Source organism: Oratosquilla oratoria, chromosome 13 (assembly GCF_046742065.1).
Source record: "Oratosquilla oratoria isolate Oo_2021 chromosome 13, ASM4674206v1, whole genome shotgun sequence".
Taxonomy (NCBI): Eukaryota; Metazoa; Arthropoda; class Malacostraca; order Stomatopoda; family Squillidae; genus Oratosquilla; species Oratosquilla oratoria.
The window spans coordinates 54,905,118-54,931,259 of NC_134789.1; the positions used below are offsets into that span (position 1 = coordinate 54,905,118).

General features: G+C 38.7%; 1 protein-coding gene across 1 annotated transcript in view; it reads left to right on the top strand.

Annotated features, from left to right (window-relative positions):
- Positions 1 to 26,142, top strand: part of LOC143032435 (uncharacterized) — a 198,682-nt gene that overhangs the window by 84,153 nt on the left and 88,387 nt on the right. Inside the window, exon 2 of the mRNA XM_076197212.1 lies at positions 17,820 to 17,910. Within this exon, the coding sequence (XP_076053327.1) occupies positions 17,890 to 17,910 (21 nt within the window). The 5' untranslated portion in view covers positions 17,820 to 17,889. The remainder of the gene's footprint in view (positions 1 to 17,819; positions 17,911 to 26,142) is intronic.

Sequence of the window (26,142 nt, forward strand, 5' to 3'; positions counted from 1 at the left end):
CAGCGAAAGGGGTCCACATACAATAGTTATGTTTTAGATTTGTGCATTTTATTTTGTGGCTAAGAAACACACCTTACAACTGAATGGTAGGGTGGTGAGTTTAAACGCCAAGAATCCGTTGGACTCTGAAGAAGTCCTAGTTGGACAAAACGTCAGTAATAAAACTTCAACGGATTCTTGGCGTTTAAACTCACCATCCTACCACTCATTCTGTCTTCACACCTCAACACCCTACAACTATTTTCTTTCATATTCCTATCTTATATTTGAGGGAACAGTTTGTGTGTGTGATGATATTAATCCACTGAGGAGGGAAGACGAGGGTATTGGGCGTGGCTGAGACATGTGTGTATTCCATTTTAATTTCTTGCAAACACGATCGAGACTATTAGGAATATGCAACTTGATGGACGCATATTCGGAAAATGAAAAGTTGTCGGGCTGAGGACTCGAACCTAGCCCACACGCCACAAATGGACAGTGAGTGTACCAATGAGCTATCAAAAGGGATAATTGGAATACAATTTCGGACGTACATGCATGCTTGAGTTACATACATGTACGCGCATTTTATACTCGAACTACCCCCGCCATGATTAGCTAATGGTAGTGTGTACACAATAGGGATTCTATATACAGATACTGAATGGTCCCCAGTACACAGATTTTCGTGATAGCCACAACTTTTCCATTTTGGTTCCTTGCGAACACGATCGAGATTATCAGGAAACTGAAACGTTGTTGGGCTGAGGACTCGAACCTATCCCGCATGTCACAAACGAACAGTCACTATTCCAATGAGCTATCAAGACGGATATATATATATATATATATATATATATATATATATATATATATATATATATATATATATATATATATATATATATATATATATATATATATATATATATATATATATATGCAATTAATCACATCACCGTGATACAAAAATGCAAAATAACCGCAGGAGAAGGGAAACTTGTAGACAGTAAGTACTTTCGTATATTTCATCTTCAGACTAAATGACAGAGATACAGAGTTGTGTTTAAATGTATCAGGTGGCAACCATGGGGGAGGGGGGGAAGGGGAGACAAGACAAGACAATGTGAGAAGGGGGGTCGATAGAGGTAAGGTCATCCCCCCTTCTCACATTGTATTGTCTACCCCTCCCTCCCCTATGGTTGCCACCTGATACTTACATTTAAACACAACTCTGTATCTCTGTCATTTAGTCTGAAGATGTAATATACGAAAGTACTTACTGTCTACAAGTTTCCCTTCTCCTGTGGTTATTTTGCATATATATATATATATATATATATATATATATATATATATATATATATATATATATATATATATAATATGTATCTATATTTGTATATACAGACAACACCAAAATTATAGTAATATCGAGAAACAATGAAGAACCTATAAACGTCGCAGCATAGGGGGGGGGAAGGAAATAAGAAATATGGAATTTGTTAAGTCCCTAGGGTGCCATTTCCCAGGATAAAGAGGAAAGCATGTCGACATAACGGAGAGAATAGGGAGCTACAACAGGGCACTTCAAGCATTGAGACCACTCTTACGTGATCAGTACATTCCACAAAGGGTAAAGAAGATAATCTTTGAGACTTCGCTAACACCTGTCATGACGTATGGCTGTGAGACGTGGACGATGACTACAGAAGACAGAAGTAGAGTGCAGGTATCGGAAATGAAGACATTAAGAACAATTGCAGGCAAGACAAAAAGTGATAAAATCAGAAATGAGAATATTAGAAAAGAAATAGGAGCCTCTCCAATTTTAGATAAAATAGACGCAGCGCAGCTGGGGTGGCTGGGACACCTTGAGAGAAAGAATCATGAAAGAATGGCTAAAAGATGGTAATTGAGACCGAATGGTACGAGACCACGGGGAAGACCGACCACGGACAAGATGGAAGGATTCAGTTGCAGAGACATGGGAGAGACACCACCACCTACAACCACTGGATGGGCTGAGAGGGTAGGGAGTCTTACAAGATAAAAGAGAATGGAGGAAGAGGCTGAACCCACTGACAGCGGATGTAAGATGTAAGTGAGTAAAGAGAGTGGGGGGAGAGAATTGAATTGAATTGAAAAGTTTATTAATAATTTACACCAAAAGGATGTAAGCAGTATACTGTTCTTCACCCTCAACCAGTTATTTATGTTTTACATAGTATATTGCTACAATTTTTTTGATAGAGTTTAAAAATCTTCTTCACTACATCATTATTCAATACCCAACATACCTGTTCTTTAACAGATGTTAGAGAGTTATTTCTAAAGGTCATATAAGTTCACCTTCCAAAATAGAGTGTTCTAATGTGTGCGCATTTCTTTCCTGACATAACTAACATCTCTCCCCATTCCTTCCAATTATTTGCCAGTAATATTTATACCCCAGTCTCATCCTCATTATGACCGAGTTCCCTGCCCATTTCTCCTGAACCACGACCTCCAACCGCCCCTAATCGCTTGCTCAATCGCCCGGTGGCAAAAGCTCTCTTTTATACACTACTATGTTTTCATTTTCTTACAGACATTCTTCCCCTCCCACAAAAACCGATCCCGCGCAAGCAGGTGTTCTTACCTAGCAAGTCGACGACGTTACTGAAACAACTTGCCTACACTGGAGTCCGTCCCCATTTTGGGGGGAGATGTAGGGAAGAAGGCTGAAGTAGTTACCAAGGGATCGAGGAAGGAAGGGAGAAAAGGAAGAAAGGATTGGAGGAAGGGAGTAGAAGAGACATGGAAAAAGGAAATTCTGATGTGTGTCAATGGTATGATTAGTGCTTTCATCAGCCAATTTTTATCTCTTATATGCCTTAAAAAATAACCATAAGCCTAACCCGCCTTCCCTTCCCTCTACTGGAGAACCCTCACCTTTCTTACCTCCCTCCCTCGTCCCTTTCTCTTTATTACAGGGTAGGTCAGCCTGTCCACTCGTCATCCTCCCATTTTCTCTTTTCTCATAGTTTACTTTCTTCCCTCATCTCTTCCCTTTCTCTTCAATTTTCCCCCTCTTGTTTTCTGAGTTTCTCGTCTCTATTCCACTCTCCTCTGTCAGGTTTCTATCGGTCTCTTCTTCCTTTTTGGTCTCTTCCTCGTCGAAGTGCTGTCTGTTCTTCCTCTCTTCATTTCCTATTTTTTCAAGTCCTCGTTCTCGCATTCCTTGTCCACGTCCTCGCATTCCTCGTCGAAGTGCTGTCTGTTCTTCCTCTCTTCATTTCCTATTTTTTCAAGTCCTCGTTCTCGCATTCCTTGTCCACGTCCTCGCATTCCTCGTCCTCGTACTCATTACCCCCATCCTGCTGTTGCAGCTCCTCCTCCTCCTCCTCCTCCTCTTCCTCCTCCTCCTCCTCCTCCTCCTCCTCCTCCTCCTCCTCTTTCTTCTTCTCCTATTCTTGCTCCCAAAGAAAAACGAGATATATAAAGAGCGAATACTGTACATGCATCCATACAATGCCAGGTCAAGCCAGGTTAATCCAGCGGGGTGAGCCACAAGGACTGTACCGTCCCATCAGGCGATAGAATGGTTCTGCAGTGGACTGGACTGTTAACGCTGAGTTCTCCGTTCATGTTCTGGGGAAGGTCGATGACGTGAGTGCTTGTTGCTATTGTATGCCTCCGCTGAAGGTTGGGTAACAGTGTTGTAAGCAAGTCGTTATTGTCTCTCTTTGTGAAAGGCTGGATCACGTGAATTACGCGAATTACGTGAATTACGTTAACTTAGTTTTGTGTGACTCATAACTCAGAGGAATCACGTTTGGAGAACACAACCATGCCACGGTTTGGGAAGTGACGCCTTCGACACTTTCTCCTGTGGAGTAGCGACACTTGGCAACTTACCATGCGCACTGGGTGCCTATTCATTAATTATTCATACTTTTAAAAGACGACCCAATGTTATAAAATGAAAATTTGAAAAATACTTTGATGAATCTTTACAAAAATTGAGACATGCGTTCTAAATACCCAACACAGACTGAAGAATATGAGAACGTGTGAAAAGAATCCGTTATTTTGTAACGTCTAAGCAGTTTGAATTTGAAAACGTTTCACTTAAACGTCAACTATAACAACTTGATGTCAAACACACTGCTAGACGAATGACGTCACTCAGCTGGTAGCAGCTGGTAATTTTTAGCTTGAAACCGCTGTTTTGAAACTGGGATCACGAAGCGGAATAAACGTAGCCTTTGAATTTTGCAATCGTCGTGGAAATATTTCCCTGCGGGGAGATTGGCTGGCTATTGTGAATACCGTCCCCACTTCCGCACATAGCGTGTGTGAACTAAAATTCCGTGTGAGTGGTGTGAAAAGAAAAAAATCACGACAGCTCTTGGTCGACATGGATCTGTGGCCATGGGGTGGGATGGGATGTGAAGAGGAGTTCTGAGTGGGTCAGTAATTTAATTCCAGTAAATTGTGTAGTGTTTGGTCATTGATGACCGAGCTCATTTCTTTGTTTACACTTGTAACGAGCAATGCCACTGGCTCTAACAATTTGTGACGTCACTCCTCTAACAATTTGTGACGTCACTCCTTAGGGGAATTTCCCCCGGATGAATAAAATCGTCTGACGATAGTCAGAATATTTAATTTTTTATTCTATTTTAATATTTAATTTAATTTTATTTTGTTTTATTTATTTTATTTTATGAATCATGAATAGGAGATTGTGTCTGGCATTCCCCCCCCTCAACTGCGCGGTGATGTGGATTCCAACAGTGGTTTCTGACTGCTTTGTCCCATATCAGCAAATATGACACAAGAAATGCACATAATTATTTTTCTCATTATCTTCTCTCCCGAGTGGTATTTTTTCTCATTATGTCTCACTCTTTTGTTCTCGTGTATGTCTGTGTCATATTTAATATTATTATGTTAACGTTCACGAAAAGCGCACACCCACACACCCGTACACACACACACACACACACACACACACACACACACACACACACACACACACACACACACACACACACACACACACACACACACACACACACACACACATATATATATATATATATATGTATATATATATGTATATATATATATATATATATATGTGTATATATATATATATATATATATAATTTATCTTATATTATTTATAATTTATCTTATATTAATTTATAATTTATCTTATATTATTTGTTTTTGTTTTATCATTTGTCTGTCTGATTTTTATTCCGAATAGTTATATGTCAATCACGAGTCCAACACGTGATCCAAGACCTGTTTGTTTATTATTTAACTATACCTATGCATTTATTTATGTATTTTATTTGTTATTTACATTATTATAGTTTTTATTCATTATTTTATTATTAATATGATTTGTTTTTCACATCCGACCTAGATAAGGACCAAAAGGTCTCCTGTCGGCATGCTCCGCCTTTATAATCCTTTGTAATATATCAAGGACTACTATTACTACTATTAGTAGTCCTTGATATATATATATATATATATATATATATATATATACGCGTTATATATATATATATATATATACATATATATATGTGTATATATATATATATATATATATATATATATATATATATGAGGTCTGAGCTCTCTTCCAGGAGGGAAATAGCTGTCGATCACGAGTCGAACACGTGATCCAAAAAGACCAAGTGAAAAGTGAATACACACACACACACACACACACACACACACACACACACACACACACACACACACACACACACACACACACACACACACACACACACACACACACACACACACAGTATACAGTATATGAGATCTGAGCTCTCATCAGTCGATCACGAGTCCAACACGTGACCCAAGACCATAGTGAATAACACACACACACTACACACCCGAGTTCAACTACAATTCCATTGTGCTGAGACTTAGTTTGGGGAACTGTGTTGCTTGGCTCCCGGCGTACCACGAAGAACGGGAAGCGGCAGCGGCCGGTCCGCGTGGTGTGCCGGGGGGCGAGAGCTGCGTGACCCGGGTACGCTATTAAGGTGACCTGATTCCGGACACCGTGTCTGTCGTCCTTTCATGGCGACTTTTTAGGGATACGGGAAGGGCGTCGGGTACGCCGGCTATGGGTCGTGTGGATGAATGACGAGGTATTTTCACGTGTAGAAAAGCTTCGTCTTTGTTGAGAGGGATGTGTACATCCTTTTTCCTTTGATTGAGGCTTGAATAAACAAATAGATAAGACGCTGACATGACGAATCGTGGAAATCGACCTTTAAGACATTATCTATTCACTCATTTTCTCATTTATATATTTTTTATCAAATTTTGTTATTCTATCTATCCAATTAAGTAACTATTTATTACAAAGGATTACAAAGGCAGATTATGCCGACAGGATACCTTTTGGTCTATTACTAGGTCGGATGCAAAAAAAAAAAAGAAAAGAAAAAAATGATAAATAGATAAATAAATAAATAGAATATAATAATATAAATGATAAAATAAACAAATAAATGCACATATCATATATCTTCCCAGATTTATTTTAGTGACTGAATTCTAACCACATGTATATCTATATTTCTTATTCTATTCATTTATTTCTGCTTGTACATTTGTTAATTTGTTTATATTTAATCGTTCATTCGTCTAATTATTTACTGTTAACTAACATGATATTCATCTATTTATTCTATTTATCTTTATTGTGTGTTTGTTTCTCTTTTTCTGTTTATATGTACGTTTGTCAGTCTTTACTGATCTATTCTCTAATAATGTGCTTGTATTTCTTTCATTTCGTTTTTGTATTACTACTTTTATTTCTCAGTCTATTTATTAATCTATATATTTCTTATTCGTTTATTTCATCTATCTATTTGTTTGTCATCTAATTTATTTATTCATCTGTTTATTTACCATTCATATTTATAAATTTATTTACGTATTTATCGATTTATTTGTCTATTATTCATTTGTATATTATACATTCATTTGTCGTCTATTCATTTATATATTATATATTCATTTATCTATTGTTCATATATGTATTATATATTCATTTATGAATCATACATTCATTTGTCTATTATTCATCTATATATTATACATTTATTCATGTATTGTTCATTTATGTACTATATATTCATTTATGAATTATACATTCATTTGTCTATTATTCGTTTATATATTATATTCATTTGTCTATTGTTCATTTATGTATTATATATTCATTTATGAATTATTCATTCATTTGTCTATTATTCATTTATATATTATATTCATTTATCTATTGTTCATTTATGTATTACATATTCATTTATGAACTATACATTCATTTGTCTATTATTCATTTATGTATTATATTCATTTATCTGTTGTTCATTTATGTATTATATATTCATCTATAAACTATACATTCATTTGTCTATTATTCATTTATATATGTTCATTTATCTATTGTTCATTTATGTTTTATATATTTATGGATTATACATTCATTTGTTTATTTATTTATTGAACTCGGAAACAGTGGCGTTAGTTGCATGTCACAGCTTCCACTTCCTGGTTTGTCAACAACAGTAATTACGGCTTGAATACGCCTTGCTGTTGCCTCTGGCGTCTGTCTGATTCTGGTGTGTCTTCGTTCCATTGCATTTTGTTTAATATTTTTGTTTGCATTATGTAACCTGTACCGTATATTCACTAAAGTCAGTTTTCTGGACCCGTCAATGTGTTCCTCTCTCTCTTTACACTTTCTTGATGATGATTCTGGTCGTTGTTTATTTGATAACTAATTATTCTGTTATCGATGTATTTCCTTTTACGTATTTCTTTGTTAAAGGTTTTCTTTTGTTCCTTTTCTCTATTTGTGGCGATATGTTGATTGTTCAAATTTACTGTTTTGGTCAGCAGCTTTAGATTCTATTTTGCTAAGCGTAGCAACGTTGTCTCAGCTTTGTCGTCTTATATGACTAACAATAAACAAATAAACAATAGTAGAGCCCGAAGGGATTTCTCCCCGTCTTCTCCTTTTCTTCATGAGGGGATGGAGAGTGAGGGTCGCCGAATTAATGAAGCGGCCTTGCTGTGGATGTGCTGTGTCTTGCAACACTGCTTCTGACCCAGGGCAGTGGACAGGATGCAGGGATGACCCGTCATCCAGGAGGTGCCAAGATGAGAGGGAGGGAGGAGGGTGGAGGGGAGTGGAGTATGTAGGGGATGGAGTGGGTGGGAGTGGTTTCTGTGCCTTTTTCTTTTTGGCTACCTCCCCGTGTAAGGAGGGAAAATGCCTTTGGTATATGTATGTATGTATGTACGTACATTTAAGAGAACAGATTATAGGTAAATCATGAAAACATTAGGGGGAGGAGGGAAAGGGAGGAATGGAGGAAAAGGGAGAGAAAGGGAAGGAGGAGGTTGAAGAGAAGGAAATGAGAAAGAAAAAGTAGAGAAGTAATGGGAAGCCCATGAGGAAGAGGAGGAGGAAGAGGACGAAAAGGGGCAGGAGTGAATGGGGAGGAACAGTGGGTAAAAATGGGAGAAGAATAATGCAAAGGTGAAGGAGGAAGAGAAGAAGAAAGAGAACATGGAGGAGAAAGCTTTAAATGTGTGTGGTAGCCTTGTATTGCCTCGTAATCTAAATGAATTCTCTCGTTCCTGTTTGGAATCATAATTCTATTATCGTAATTAAAATAAAATTACTTTTTTAGTTTGTGTATCTACGGTTTCCAAATGTCTCCTGACTATTTACTGATTTTGTGTTACATTCAAGGTACAACACTAAATCGAGTTGAACGTTGTAGTCCCCATGTATCGTACAGTCATGAGCAAAATAATTTTTACCTGCATTACATTCTCACAACGTCAATATGATTTTTTTTTAGTACGTGATATATTTTCCTAGGTAGTATTTAGCATACAGTTAGGTCATTTTCTTGAATAAAAAAAAAATCGGACAAAGAATATGAATATCGTGTCATGAACATTTCTGGGTATGTCAAAACTTATGGTCGTGACTGTAAGGAACCATCGCTAATTACCACCTTTCTCGTCCCCTCGTCTTCCTCGGCTCCCTGTCCTGTATGACCGAGGGACTTTACCATATACTGACTCGAGGCCCTCAATCCTTTTCTCTTGTCTCTCACCAAAAGGCATTCCCGCATGGCACTGTACTCAGTGCAGTGCCACCAACACTCCGTAAGAGCGGAGAGCCCTCCTGAGGACGACAGCATCTTGGACTGCTCGATCTGTTGTCTGGTTTCTTTTGCAGAAGAACCGCGGCCTTCAAGAATCCGGCCACGAACATCAACCTAATTCATAACTTACTCAGGGAATGAGATAGATCATTTTTGTGGCCGTCGCGCATAGGACTCGAACTTACCGCTCTGACGCCAAGAGGCTCCTGATGTAGCTGTTCACTCCTGATGTCGCTGTTCACTAGCGAATTTCTCATACAATATTACTCAGGGAAGATATTCTGTAGGTAACTTTGTTCCCAGAAGGAGGGGGAGACCAGTCAACTTAGTCATAGGCTTTGATATTATCAGTCAATGGAGTGCATAGATGTCTATTTAACCTGATGGTATCATACAGGGAAGGACATTTGTTCGTGAAAACCCCGTCTCTTTTCCTCCATTTATCGTAAACTGTAAAATTCCCCGTATTTTTACTATAGTGTTTGGCAATCTGGCTGGCAGAAATATAACCTTGAAAATAAGGAAAAATTTATACACTCTTATTCTGATTTTTTCTTTTTCGTTATTTTTATCTTATATTTGTTTTATCCTTTGTTTCCCAACCCTTATTAACATTCCGCTGTGAGAACTGCTAAAGTCTGGAGCCTAAAGTATCATGAAATGAAAACCGGTTCTTGAATAGAAGAGAGTTGAATTCATGTTAATTTTTATATTAGGACAATAGGTGGTCCAACATGCTTATTACATTTGTGAATCCGTAGATTTATGGCAAATTTAATTGCATCAGTTTTACCGTCAAAAGTTACTGTTTTCCTAACCTTATTTTACGAAACATTTTTAGTTCTATTTATTAATTTATTTATCTATTTATTTATTTTGTGTGATGTGTGTATATGTAAGAGAGAGAGGTAGAGAAAGAGGTAGAAAAAAGAGAGAAAGAGAGAGAGCCGGATACTTTTGGCGTCACGTCACACATACTTTATCTCGTGACGACACTTTTCCTGTCTCATCTATCGCGATTACAACTATTGAAACAGTTAACATATCGTAGATCTTATCATCGCATGGTATGAAAAGGCATAATACATCCAGGAGAGAGGAAAGGGGAGGGGTGGAGGGAGAGATTTTCAAGCTCAGCAGCTTGACCCAGCTTATCTGAATGTCAGTTGAGATTCAACCATGAAGAACGAGGAAAATAGGACGAATAAGAAACGGTTGTACTACATTCACGATGACCCCAACAACCTAAAAGACATGACACTCAGAATTTCGAACTTGAATTTCCTGGTCACCGTTTATACCTCTTGGGTCACAGGATTCTTAGTTCTCTCGTTGTTGGGGTGGTAGAGGGTGGGGGTGGTAGAGGGTTGGGGGGTGGGGCAGGGGCTTGTGTCAACACTACAATCGGGCCCTTTCTCCATCACCCGGCAAAAAAAAAAAAAAAAAAAAAAAAAAAAGCACCCTCCCCCATCCTCCATCCCCCCACAATCCACCCCCCCCCCACCTCCCACTCGCCCATCTGTCGGTGTTTCTTTTCAGAGCCTAAGGAACTCTGCCAACGTCGAAAGTTTGCCCTTTTCTTCTTCTTCGTCTTCTTCTTTTTAACACTCGTCACTTTCATTGATGCACCTCCTCTCTTTGTCTCATCTTTCTTTACAAATAGAAACTGCATTCGTAATCTCTCTCCACGTTTGTGCCTCCATAGCATTTGGAGCTGAGAATGTTGGTGAGATGTTCTTTTCCACTTCGAAAGATGTGAGACATGAGCATTATCAAAAGCATCCAGCACCAATTCCTTATAGTAGAGTCTTCAGGAATCTGAGACCTCGGGGCGAAGGGGCCGCGTGCTAGAAGCTAGACGAAGGGTTATGAGGTCTCAACATCCAGCCACAGTATCAGCCTTTGCCCGTTTTGAAGCCCTCTATAGACCTTCCTGTCACTATGAGATTCTCTTCAGTAGAGAGCTGCTACTCGGAACGGAAACTATTAAATTTTAAATAGATTATATCACATCTTAATCTCAAGCAGTTGTGATTTTCTATAATTGGTTGTCGCCAAGTTGCTTTAATCAGCATAGGGAAGATCTTCGCAATTCAAAACGAAGGTAGGCCAATATACCAATTGTTAAAGAATCTAAGATGAATAATGTAAGTTCGTGGCTACAGACAGTTCTCTCTATTGAGGATATCTACAAATCGGAAACTCCCAATATTCGGAAATAAAAGGATTTTCAGATTTAATCATAGTGAGTGCTTCTGGCATCCGCGATTTTTTTTTTTTTTTAATTTCCCAACTTATTGTTACGTATGTCAAATGTAGTGATTTCAATGCAGCTTAACAAAGAATCCATTTAACATCTTTCAGTGAGCCAAGTCCAAAATGGTGTCAGGAAGTATGACTAATATGTACATGTACAAATCTAAATTGCTTGCTTGTGTGCGTGCACACACAATACACGCACACACACACACACACACACACACACACACACCGACTCGGTGGCACAGTTGGTAGAGCGCTGAACTGGGAAGTAGAAGTGCTCCCAGTACCCAGTTCGAATCCTGCCCAGGGCCGAAATTATTTCGGTATCGCTGTGCCTCGGGTCGTTACTCTGACTCTCGTGGGCGGGGAGTTGGGGGTGTGTGTGTGTGCAAGGTCATAGCATTACCCATAGATCGGACCAACGAGCTCTGAGCTCTCTTCCAGGAGGGAAATAGCTGTCGATCACGAGTCCAACACGTGATCCAAAGACCAAGTGAATACACACACACACACACACACACACACACACACACACACACACACACACACACACACACACAGAGGTAGAGATCGCGGCCGCCACTACGGCGGTCCGAGTTCGAATCCCGCCCAGGGGTGAAATTATTTCAGTATCGCTGCGCTGCGAGTCGTTACTACAACTCTCGTGGGCGGGGAGTTGGGTGTGTGTGTGCGTGTGAGGTCACAGCATTACCCATAGATCGGTCATATATGATCCCTGAGCTCTCTTCCAGGGATCACGAGTCCAACACATGATCCAAGACAATGCTGAATTACACACACACACACACATATTATTACTTAATGGAAATTAAACAATTACGAAAGCAAAAGAGTTGAAGGATCCGGGAACAATGGTCATATGAGACTTGTCACCCGAAAAGCGCATCAGCAAAATTGTGGGCGAAGCTTGCAGATAGAGCTGTGACAAACGATAAAAAAAAAAACAAAAAAAAACAAAAAACGAATAAACGTAAGTGACAGGAATCGTGACTGAATTTGCGAAGGATTTGCAGGCTGAAAAAATTTAAGGTCGTTAATATCTTCTCTCTGCATGTCAACATCGCTTTCTGTTTGCCGGATCGCGAAGGAGGCAACACCCGAAGAATCTACATTGTGGTAGTTCAAGAAATTTAAATTATCAGAAGTCGACGTCAAATATTAGTGAGGCATTCATTAGTTGATCAGAATATTTTAATTTTGGGGCACCGAGGGTACTAAATATAGGTATCTAATGTTGAGTCAATGGATCTCGTGATGCTTTAAGTATCTGTTCTGGAAGTGTTTGCTTATGTTCTCGTAAGAAGAAGTCTAGTAAAGATCTCTCTTAAATATTTTTTCACAAGACAAACCAGGTATCTCTCCATGGATGGTTCTGTCCTATTTGTGCAAAAAAAAAATCAAGGAAAGTCTATAGAGAAATGTGTAACTGTAGACATTGGGTAAACCCAAGCAAAGATATAAAATTTCAAATCGTCTATTTCAACCTAAATAGTTTCTCCTGGTTCTTGTATTTCTTTCCTCTGGGTCAATATATCCAGGAAGAAACATCACTAGCTTCCATGTCCTGTATTTTTGACTACTTGTGTTCCCCTACCCACCACCTTTGTATTACTCGTGACGTCATGTCGCTATTCGCGCCTCACTCCAACGGCTTCCTTGCCCCTCACCACTCCTTCCGTCCTAACCTTTGAGCCTCAGGCGTACTTTCTCGTCCCTACATCGATTTTTTGTGGCCTCGCCTTCCTCCCTTTTTTTTCACCCCTAGGTCTCCCATCTACAACTTTCTTTGCCCCGGTCGCATCCTTGCCCCGCAGTCTTGTGGTTCAGAACCTTTTCCAGCCTCTCTTTTCCCTCTCTCTCTCTCTCTCTCTCTCTCTCTCTCTCTCTCTCTCTCTCTCTCTCTCTCTCTCTCTCTCTCTCTCTCTCTCTCTCTCTCTCTCTCTCTCTCTCCTTCCCAACTCTTTCATAGCTTCATGTTCATTACATGATGTGTTTCGCTCTATCTGTCGTGTATCGCTGCTTTTACGTCTCTTGTTTTGTTCTTGGAATCGAGTGTCTTGGCTTTTTGAGTAGGACAAAGAAATTTCTGTCATTTTGCTCCACCTGTCCCAGCTCCTGTCTGTCCTTTGGCCAATCACACGTCACCTCGCCCGTCAGTACGGCTGTTAATTGAGGTCTGTCACCTGCCCGTTTGTTGTGTCACCCGCGTTAGAACTTCCCCGTTCTTTGTGTCTGTCTACGTAATAGACAGACACAAAAGATGTCCACTGTCGTCTACTCCAACCTCGTGTCTCCTTTTTTGTCTTTCCGGTTATATATCCTCTAGTTGGGTTACGTTGTTCTTCATTTCCTGTTGTCCTCGACTAACGATGCCAAGGGTCAATCCACTCGCTGCGCTTTCTCGTCCTTGAACGCCCAGGTCCTCCTCCTGCCCTCCACATCCTCCTCCACATCCTCCTCGCCATCAGGAATACCAGTGGGGCTCTTTCTTAGCCATGTCCGGTGTTAGGTTGGGCCGGCTTTCACGTTTCAATCCCTCGTGGGTGTGGGCATGAGGACAAATAACAATGGGTTTTATGTAAATACTCACGCACACACGTACGCACACGCATACGTCCTATGCATACGCATTCATTCGCATGTGTTCGAACGCGCGCACACACACACACTTACACACACACACACACACACACACACACACACACACACACACACACACACACACACACACACACACACACACGTGTTTAAATGTATATATGCATACATGTATACATATATATTTATAAGTTGAAGTTTCATTATTGGTAATATTTGTAAACAGGTTGTAAATTCCCACCAAACATCATTGTTATAAATTTTTGTGACGCTCTTATATGATACACGAATTATGACTTTTCAATTTAATTATGCTCCGTGACCGTTCCTTTTCATTTCCGCTAGGGACCTCCTCTAGTGATTTATTTTGTTACCTTTCTTAATTTTATACTTTGTACCTTTCTAATTTGTTTTGTGACCTTTCCTAGTTATATATAGCTACTTATGCTACTTTGTACTACTCTTGTTTCTGTACTCTTGCCTGAAGATGTAAATTACAGGAAAACTCTTGGGAATTTCGTGTTTTTTTATCACGTGCTAGCTCTGTGATTTATCAACATATACACATATATCCATACATACATATATGTGTGTGTGTGTGTGCGTATGTATGTATGTAATGAATGTATGTAATGTATGTATGTATGTATGTATGTATTAAAAAACGAGAAGGAGGATGAGGACAAGGATGAAGACGGGAAGGAAAGGATGAGGAAGAAGAAAAAGAGAAAGTAGAGGATAAGGAGGAGGATGGGAAAGATGATGACGATGGAGAGGAGGAGGAGGACAAGGAAGAGGAGGGGATGAGAGGGAGGACGAGAAATAGTTAAAAAGAAGAGGAAGACGAGGAGGAAGTCAATAAGGAAAATGTTAAGACAGAAAGAGGCAGGAAGAGCAGGAGGAGAGAGGTAAGTAGAGGGAGGAGGAGGAGGAGGTTGAGTATTTCTCATAGATGTGTGTGTGTGTGTGTGTGTGTTTATGTGTGTGTGTGTGTGTGTGTGTGTGTGTGTGTGTGTGCGTACGTGCGTACGTGCGCTCTTGTTTGCAACACCAGTGAGCGGTTGGTTACTACACTTGCGGTCGATTGCATCCGACACCTTGGCCAGGTTACTTGTAAAAGGTCTTATTATCTCGTTTGTGCAATGCGTCTTTACCTGCAACACTGACGAGGAGTGTTTCGTGTGACACGTGTGCGGGAGGTTGCCAAATGCACAGTTGCAAGTGTAGGCCTTAAGGCGGGGGTCGGCAACCCGCGGCTCTAGAGCCGCATGCGGCTCTTTAGCGCTGCCCTAGTGGCTCCCTGGAGCTTTTTCAAAAATAACATAAAAAATCGGATTTCTTTATTGTATTTCTTTAATTTCATCAAAGCAATGAAATATAATTCATATATATTGTAATGAAGTTAAACTTGAGGCGGCATCGTACAACAGAGTAGTCACGTGGTGCGTCATTCCCTACAGGATGCGCTGCAGGGAAAATAAACATTTAATCATGAAGGCTCATTATGTATTTGTAGCCAACTTAGTCATTTTGATAGTAGGCTAATATAGCTAATATAGATACATACAGCATGTGTTGCCTTCATTATAAGGCTTATATAAGGCTTTTAATTTTTTGCGGCTCCAGACATATTTGTTTTTTGTTTTTTGGTCCAATATGGCTCTTTCAACATTTTGGGTTGCCGATCCCTGCCCTAAGGCATTATTCTTGATGTCGGAAACTCGTTTAATTCAACCCTATGCCCTTTGAAGGAGTTAGAGCCACCTTTTGTGTTCTTTTTCAGTGGACAAAGTAAATTTCTATATATTTATTTATTTTATTTATTTATTTATTTTTTGTCCGTGAGATTGTCATCTTCCTTGTAAAGAATAAACTATTTCATATTTTGCTGCGGTCAGCTATTTTATTCAGCTGAGGGTAGGTGGACCTTGGTCTGAGTAGGATTTCGATGGATTAAGCCTCTTTCAGCCCGGAAACCATCCAACTGTCTCATAAGATCGCCATTATGGGATTGGTAGTGAGACAAAGCTTGATTACTTGAACATACTAACTTGATAGCGTGATGGGTTTAGTCACTGACACTTTGTCACGTTCGAGCTGAGTTCGAGTCATCGGCTCGACAACGTTTCAATTTCCAATATACCTATGACTCCTTAGAGCTTCTCGGTCTCGACTGCGATGGCATGGGATTAAAAGTGAATTGTGGTTGAAAAGATACTACTATATATATATATATATATATATATATATATATATATATATATATATATATATATAACATTATTATTATAATATATGATACAATATTTGATTATAATGTGCAGCGCACGCACGCGAGTGTGTGTATGCCCTATGTGTCTAATGGTATATCAGACTTACGCAAGTACATCTTCTGTTATTATTTGGTATATCAGTATAGAGTGGTTCTCCTATAATCAAAGTTACTTCCAAAAACAAAATTGTAAACAGCATTAACGAAATATGCCTTTGCATGTCTATGGTAATTCCCTGGTCAGGTTTGGATGCCTCCAGTAATGTTACTCTTTTGTCTGTTTACAGGTAACGCTGCAAGAGATTTCTGTTATTCCTGCAATATTTCAATATTGAACTGATTGTCGAACACATTAATAACATTGTGGCCATGCAGCAATCGACTAACGCTCCATCTGTCGCTGGATAAAGATAACGCAGGTTGTCGTCAAACTTTAGGTACAAGAGGTGTTCTTCTTTTCGTTTACAAAAAGATGCCTGACCGGAAAAGAGTTTCGACCGGTCATGACCTGATTTCATCTTTGAGTCTGGACAAAAAAGTGACTGGCATTCACCGCCTCTTTTCTGTAGGGGACAGAGGGTCTTTCTATTAAAACTACTATCCTGACACTAAGATCACTCGAGGGCTTCCTCCAAGCAAAGGCCTGAAGTTTGGTCGTTTCTGTTAACACTTGCTTTTTTTTTCGCGCAGTTGCCTGCTTGCTTTTGCCAATTCTGCCAACGTCATGTAAGAGTCTTTAAGGTTGATGTAGATCTGGCGTGGTACTAGTTGGAGCAAACGATAGACCCAGATAACATCTCATACGGAGACTCTTGGTTAGGTAATACGGACACATGACTGTCGCGACGCAAACAATCCCATCCGCCCCTCCCTCGTCCTCCCCTCCCGAAGCCAGGCCGCTCTCTCGCCTGCAGGTAACCCTAATAATCGAGGTCTTTGAGATGGACCTTGAAGAGGAGAAAGGACTGATTTCCTGGCGCATTCCACTTGGCGGCAAGGCCACCGCCGCTGGAACGAGCAAGCGCTTCCTCCGAAAGAGAGAGGGGCTGGGAGGAGAGTCCTGAGTTCGTCTCAGAATCGCGTCGACTTCCACTGCGGTACGAACTCTGGTGCGCCCGCTCACGGAAACTACTCCACGTTCTTTACTCCGAGCTCACGCCGCGCGCGCGCACACACATACACGCAAGCGAATACTCGCGCTGACACAAGCGTTACTTAATTCGACTGGATGTTGGGTCTCGTTTTCTGGTGGTTTCTGGTAACGCGTCGTCTGGTCAGTCACAAAGGTGTGTCGAACTGTATTTCTTTTCGGTGTCGTTGTCGTTAAAAAGCTCAGGTATGATGAAGCACTGTTGCATTATGTGATAAAAAAAAAAGTCTATTTTTTTGTGTTTAGTCTCCACATTTTGATTTGAGTGAGGAAAAAAAGGAATTTGAAAAAAGTGTTTTTTTTTCTCTCAAAGTTGACCTACGTGACTGATGACCCAGGATTGAGGCGGCTACAGACCAGAAAAAGAAAAGGATTTTGACATAATGGGCAACAAAATCACACAGGTGAGTCCTTACTATATCTTAATTCTTATTAAAGAAAAATAACTTTCCAGTATTACTTCAGTTCTAAATCTTTAACCTTTTCATTTCTTCATTCTAACATTTTGAATATACTATTTTTTTAATGTATTTCTATTCTTTTAATTTTTCTGTTTATATCTAACGTTGAACCCACACCGTTTAATATAAGAATCATTACGTTCATTTGCAGTAGCAAATTAATTTTCTACACATTTTAAACTAAATATTTATAGGCCTATCACACTTGAAACAGACTCCACAGGCCTACAATTCTTGGAATTATGCAAATAGGATTTCCATACGTGAAATCATGTCGGTAGTAGGCCTAATAAGCTAGACTGAAGCTTATAGGCCTATCGCGTTGGATGTCTATCAGTCTGCCACATTTGAGATCTAACCTTCTCTGATTATCCTTACCTGACGTCACAATTACGTCATAAAGGGGAAAGAAGTTTGGCTTAGATTTCAAAGAGGAATACATTGCGTCAACTCCGTTATGATGGCGGACTTTATGGATTTTGTTCCTTTTTTTGAGGTGTAAGGGACGAGCCAGGTCCTGTAAGACTCATTTCACACGTATCGACTTTGCACCGTCCACGACACGACGTCGTGTTGACGCTTACGTCACGACCACGTGTGAAAGAGTCCATATAGACATTCATGATTATTTGATAGCACGACGTCGTGTTGTGGACGGCGCACGGCGAAAAGTCGATACATGAAACGAGCCTAAGGGGTCGCGATTAATAGAGGGCATCTTCAGTCCAGAGGTCGCCCCCTCCACTGCATAGAATCGTCTGGTCTTTGGACAGAATCCATAAGGGACTAATTGCTCTATTTATGATTGCTAGGAGCTTGGTCGAAACGGTAACCTCTGTCCCATATAGAACTACTGCAAGAGCCAGAGCAAATAACCATGTTCTGTAGCTGTTGGGAATTGAAAATGAGCTTATTGATAACGAATCAGCATCAAAGCTCAGTTGCCTATACCATGAAAAAAAGGGTAGTTCCTGATAGTAAAACGCAAACTTATCGCTTCAGAATGGCTCTTCAGTGAATGTTTATTTCATGTCATCACTCCTAAGTCTATTCCATTCGTCGACCACCCTCTTAGTAAACCAATTCTTGCAGATTTTAGAAGAAAATAGGCAAGAATTGGTTTACTAATAGGGTGGTCGACGAATGGAATAGACTTAGTAACCATGTAGTAAGCGCTGAAACTATCAGTTGTTTTAAGAAACAGTTAGACAACTTTATGGATGGGGATGACAGGTGGTGATGGATACGGAGCTGCCTAGTGTAGGCCTTATGGTCTCTTGCAGTCTTCTTCATTCTTATGTTCTTATGTTCTAATTGATAACCGTCATGCGTTCTAAGAACACTGATTGTTTCTTCCTCAGAGAATGTCGCATAACAAGCGAGCAAATATCCAACAACCAACAGATCGATCGCAAGACGACCAAACAAAAACCAGGGATTCGGGTTTTTTGTAACGCGGACTAGTGACCTTCATTAGAGACCAATTAATTATCTTATGAATCGGGTCTCCCTCCCTTAAACCAGTGGTTCCCAAACTTTTTCAGCTTGCTACCCAATTTAACATGCCTTATTAAACGCTACCCCTTTCACAAAATGTATTCAACATTAATATATATGTGTATATATATATATATATATATATATATGTATATATATGTATATATATATATATGTATGTATATGATATATATATATACACATTATGTATATATATATATGTATATATATATATATGTATGTATATATATATATATATATGTATATGTATATATATATATATATATATGTGTGTGTATATATATATACATATATATATATATATATATATATATATTTGGCTAAATTGAAACACTAGAGATATTTTCGTTTATTTATTGTATCTGAACATTGTGCATCTCTAATGCCTACTGCCAAAGATGTAGAGAACATCAGTGGGATCGATGGAGTTGCATGCTTTGAAGCTAGTTGAGGAATTCTTGGCTTCTTGATTTTCACAATTATTATTATTATTATTTTGTCACCCCCCTATTACTCCCGAAAATTGGTTAAATTATCCCCAGTTTGGGAACCACTGCCTTAAATAATTGTGGCATATTGAGGTCATAAGCTATTAACATTCAGAATTAACAGACGTGCTATGATTAACCTTTTCTACATGTTGAACTGGTTTCTGGTTCTTCGTTCTAATTATTTCCAGATAACGCCAGGTAATTCGAGAGGAAATATGCAAAAAATTGGCGCATTTGAAGAATTCACTCTGGCTGAAGCTAGACAAATTCTTTCAGTTTAGGGCAAATATTTGATTGTAGATAATTAATTCCTTTGGTATCGGTAGTCTTATTTTTGGTATATTTTGTTGTATTCATATTGGTGTCATGATTAAGTATTCCAGTGCCACTTGGCACTTCTCCTTTTGTTGTCAATTGGCTTCTTGATACTTAGGTAATGATTATAATTTATATTATATTATTTGTTTTTGTTTTGTTATCATTTGTCTGTCTGATTTTCATTTATTATTAGTTATATGTCAATTTATTATTATTTACTATTTACCTGTTTGTTTATTATTTAACTATACCTATGCATTTATTTATGTATTTTATTTGTTATTTACATTATTATAGTTTTTATTTATTATTTTATTATTATTATGATTTTTTTTTTGCATCCGACCTAGATATGGACCAAAAGGTCTCCTGTCGGCATGCTCCGCCTTTGTAATCCTTTGTAATCCTTCTGATTCATGTTTGTATTTTCCTCGATGGCGAAGAAGTTAAGGACAAAAACGACCAAATAGGATATGGTTTGAATCCGAAAACTATCGTTCACGCCAAACGAGTTCGTTCATTGAAGAAACCTCTAGACCAGTGTTTTTTAACCTTTTTCAGTGCCCTTAGTACCCCTTGATATCTCAGAAAATATTCTCGTACCCCCATCCAATACAAATACAATGCAAACATATGAAAAGGATTACTGACCTTGTTAATAAGATATTAGTTATATCAAATTACTGTACAAAGGTAATTTTTCATTTCAAATTAAAAATGTCAATTAGTAGAATACACTGAATGCACATTATGCTTTCTCATGGTAAATATACAGTACCACTGCATTGGCTATCATGTCTCGTAACCCAGGTTAAGAACCGCTGGTCTAGACACTAGTAGGAGGTTGAAAAATGACGATCTGGGACACTTCAAGAATTCGCTTTGGGTAGTCGCATAAAATATATAAATCTATTTAAAAAAAATAGACTTGGGTGACTTGATAGAGGTCTTCAAGATCTTAAATGGAACTGACAACATCAAGTAATGAAATTTTACACTGAATTCGAATCAGAAGAGAAATAACGGTCTCAAGCTTTCAGAACTTAGCTTTAATTCGGAAGTGGGTAGAACCAATTTCGCTTACCATGTAGTCAATGAATGGAATAAACTTTCTGCTGCAGGGGCAATGCAAACTAGTACGGTTCGAAGTTTTAAGATTCATTTAGATCAACACCTAAGTAATATGCTGTAATGCCAGCCAATTGTTATGTTCGGTTGTTTATCAATGTCTTCATCTATCTTTTCTTAGCATCCGATCTAGTTATGGACCAAATGGTCTCCTGTCGGTATACTCTTCCTCATCTCTGAGGAACTTCGGTCGCTGAGGAACGACAAGAGACCCAATGTGACGGACAGAGAACGACTTCGTATGAGGCAATAACGACTTCGACTTTTACGCGTTTGTTCTCTGCCGCCAGGCGATTTTATTCACTTCTGTCGAAACCCACGAAAACGAAAGGATAACTTCTTCAATACTGTGGCGGTCTTTACAGATTTTGTTCAAGCATCCGTTAGGCGACTTTATTCAGCTGAGGGGCGCCCTTCGCTCTGAACGGGGTCTAGATGGCTCGAGATTTATCTTCAGGATAGAGTGCTGTTCCTTGACTGTATGAAATATTCACGTGTTTTTCACAATGAAATCCAAACAGGGCGGTACGGTAACTGAAGTATATATATATATATATATATATATATAATATATATATATAATATATATATATAATATATATATATATATATATATATTTATTTATATATATATATAAAGTTCATATAACTTGCTGGATTACCTACAACACCCATTTATAATTTTCATGATTATAGCCAGTGACGTTAGTGGTATTGTATTTTTTGACGGTCTGTAGAGCACTTTTTCCAGGTTTGGCGAAATTTTTCGAAAGGACAGCCGTCTGGGTTTTTTTCTTCAGTAGTATAAGATGGCCAGGCCAGACCGACTCAGCCCTTAAAAGCCGTAAAACTCGGTGAAAGAATTAATCGAGATATGCTCGAGATAATCTTAATTAACCTTCTTCACTGCGGACGGAGGTTTTACTCAGTTAGTGACAGGATTGAAACAAAATGTAGTTAAGGGGATCGGGGGTTTACTCTGGTTACAATAAGTTTAGACTAGCTTGATTCGGTTAAACACGGGACAGTCAAGAATTTCGTTTTGGATGCGCCAGACCATTTTAGCCAGTGTAAAGGAACTTCTTGTTGACAGGAAGTGGAAGAGGATGGTAAGAACAGAGTGGGAGGCCTTCAAGACGTGATGAGTAAAGGAGAATGGATTCTTGAAACTTTGGGGAGCGGGTAGATGAATGGGGAGGATGAGAGAGCGGGTGGGTGGAAGGGTAAAGGAAGAGAGTGGGAAGAGGGAGTGGACAGTCGGAGTTAGGGACAGCGGTCGGAACGGGGAAGGTACAAGTGGTGTAATGAGATAAGCTGAGACTGGTGGGACCTCTAGGGAAGTCATAAGAACTCTTCGATAGAACGAAAAGAAAAGAAAAAATCTGTCCCACGAAAACCAGCTTAGAATTAAGTGGAAAAAGGAATTGAAAGTCGTAAATGGATCTATGGCCGTAGTCTCCCCCAAAAGAATTTGAGAAATGATCTAATACGAAGTTAAGTGAAACAAGCAAAAAAAAAAAAAAAAAAAAAAATATATATATATATATATATATAAATATATCTATATATACATATATGTATATATATACATACATATATATATATATACATATATATATATATATACATATATATATATATATATATATATAATAGTAATTAATAATAATTAATAATAATAATATTAATGTGGATAGGAGGTAAGGGAACACGGGCTGAGGGAAATACTTTTATTCCTGACTAGTTTCGCCTGAGTGGCTTCTTCAGAGGAACATAGTTTGAAGTCAAGTTGGTCAATATATATGGCAAAAGAAGGAACGTGGCAAAGTGTCAGGTTGGTCCCCCACTCGATCTCATCTGTCGGTGTGGCGGATTGTCACAGCGGGTGGACCAAGTATCCTCCTGTTGTTCGCGTGGCTGAAACGTCCGTCTGGATCAGGGGCTCTGTGTTTATTATTCATTACGATAAAGTGTGCTGCTGCTTTAGCCCATATCAAATCCCCAGTCCTCTTATTGATGTTATCATGGATGTTGATAAAAACGGACTCCATCGCCTTTCTTTCCTGCCGTGTAATGTTATCCATGAGAATTTTTGCCTGGTCCCATTTTGGTAGATGGCCTCTTTCGTCGACATGGTTAACTAATGCACTACTAACCCTGTGGTGCCTTACATCTGCTCGGTGTTCTTTCAATCTGGTGTCTAAGCCTCTGCCGGTTTCACCGATGTATTTTCTGTCACATCCACCACACGGGATTTCGTAAACTACGCTGTTGGTATTTGTGGTTGGGTCTTTTTTCTTGATTAAAAGGTCCTTTATTTTCGTACCTGTGGAAGTCGCAAGACGAATGTTGGAGGACGATAAGATTTTGTCTCTCGTTAGATTGGAATTTGGGACCACCCAATATTTAGCGTTGGACTTTTCTCTTTTGTTGTGTAGTATACTACGAGCCTTCTCCTCCAAGGTGCAAAGTAACCCTCTGGGGTATTTGAGCTCTTCAAAAGTTGTTTTAATCATTTCAATTTCATCCGCTAGAAATTCGTCACTGCAAATACGAAGTGCTCTTAAAAACAGGCCTATCACCACACCAGTCTTTGTCCTCTTATTATGTGCACTGTAGAAATGAATGAAGTCATTTTTATTTGTCGGTTTCCTGTAAACTTTAAATCTAACGCCGCATCCTGATCTTATTAGCACGGTGTCTAGAAAAGGTAGTTGTCCGTCTATCTCATTTTCGATCGTGAATTGGATGTTAGAATTCACACTATTTAGATTCTAAACATCCAATTCACGATCGAAAATGAGATAGACGGAGATAGATGGGTGTAGATGGGGAGAAAGGACATGTATTGTTCGAAGATAGAGTCGAAGAATAGAAGAGCGTTTAATGTAAAAAAAAAAAAAAAAAAAAGGGGGGGGAATCGCATCTGGCTCATTGTTTGGGGTTACACACTTACCTCTAAAGATGAGATCAACTTATCTGATGATCAGCTTTGCCGATGAGCAAGGAAAGAACATTTACAGGGACTCTCATGCCAACGTTTATAGATAGCCACCGTTTTCTCATCAATTTATTTTTTCTTATTTTTTTCTTACATGGGGATAAGCGCAACAATGTGAGCATCATCTGTACGCTCTAAGGACCAGGCGGTCACCATTGTCACCAATCAGCAGTGGAATAATCTTCCTAGTCTTGGTGACCATCACCTCATCTAACATTATCTGTCGTCGACCAACGCTCACACATAGCCACTTAGCTCCTCCCCTTTCCCTGTAGTCGTCGCTGATTGGCTGAAGCTAACTTTGTTACCTTTGATACAGAACGACTTAAACCACAAGAAAATCATATCCAATATTTAATATCTTGATAATACTTTTTATTGTTCTCGGAGGAAGCTATCTTTGTTATCTTTGATACGAAAAGACTTAAACCACAATAAAATCACACCCCAGTGTTTAATATCTTTATCTTTGATACGAAAAGACTTAAACCACAATAAAATCACATCCCAGTGTTTAATATCTTGCAGAATGGCAAATGATCACTTAAATCAATTAGATATTCAAGAAGATTTAGATCAATTACAGCAATGGTCTGAAAAGTGGCTAATGAAATTTAACATAAGTAAATGCAAGGTAATGCACATAGGTAGAAATAACAGTAAGTACGATTACAAGTTATTTGGAGGTTCGTTAACAAAATTGGATAGTGAAAAAGATCTAGGCGTAATTATCAGTAACGACCTCAAATCATCCAAGCAGTGTATTTCAGCCTCTGAGAAAGCAAATAATATTCTAGCGCGATCTTTTGATTTCAAAAGTCCATCACTCATTAACAAGCTATATAAATCGTTAGTTCGTCCACATTTGGAATATGCTGTTTCCGTATGGTCACCGAATCTCATTAAAGACATTGACAGACTGGAAAAAGTACAACGGCGAGCCACAAAACTGATTCCAAATATCAAAAATAAATCATACAAAAGTCGACTAAAACATATGAATCTGTTTTCCCTAAAAAAGCGTAGACTCAGAGGTGACTTGATACAGGTCTTTAAGATTTTAAAGGGAATTGACAACATCAAAAGTGACCAAATTTTCACATTGAATGAGAATCAGACAAGAAACAATGGTCTCAAACTGTCCGGAAATAGATTCAATTTGGAAGTAGGTAGAAACAACTTTGCCAACCGTGTAGTTAATGAATGGAATAAACTTCCTGCACAGGTAGTGCAATGGAGTTCAGTTCGAAGCTTTAAGAATCATTTAGATAAACACCTAAGCAAGATGCTGTAATGATTATAATTTATTTTATATTATTTGTTTTTGTTTTGTTATCATTTGTCTGTTTGATTTTCATTTATTATTAGTTATATGTCAATATATTATTATCTACTATTTACCTGTTTGTTTATTATTCAACTATGCCTATGCATTTATTTATGTATTTTATTTGTTATTTACAATATTATATTTTTTATTTATTATTTTATTATTATTATTATTATTTTCGCATCCGACCTAGATATGGACCAAAAGGTCTCCTGTCGGCATGCTCCGCCTTTGTAATCCTTTGTAATCCTTTGTAATCCTTTAATACTTTTTGTTGTTCTCGGAGGAAGCTGTGGAAAGGTGGAGGAAAGGGACGGAAGTGAGCGGGACAAAGTGGCTGGTGACAATACTGAAGATGACCGCCGTATCTCCACTTCTACTTCTTCCAG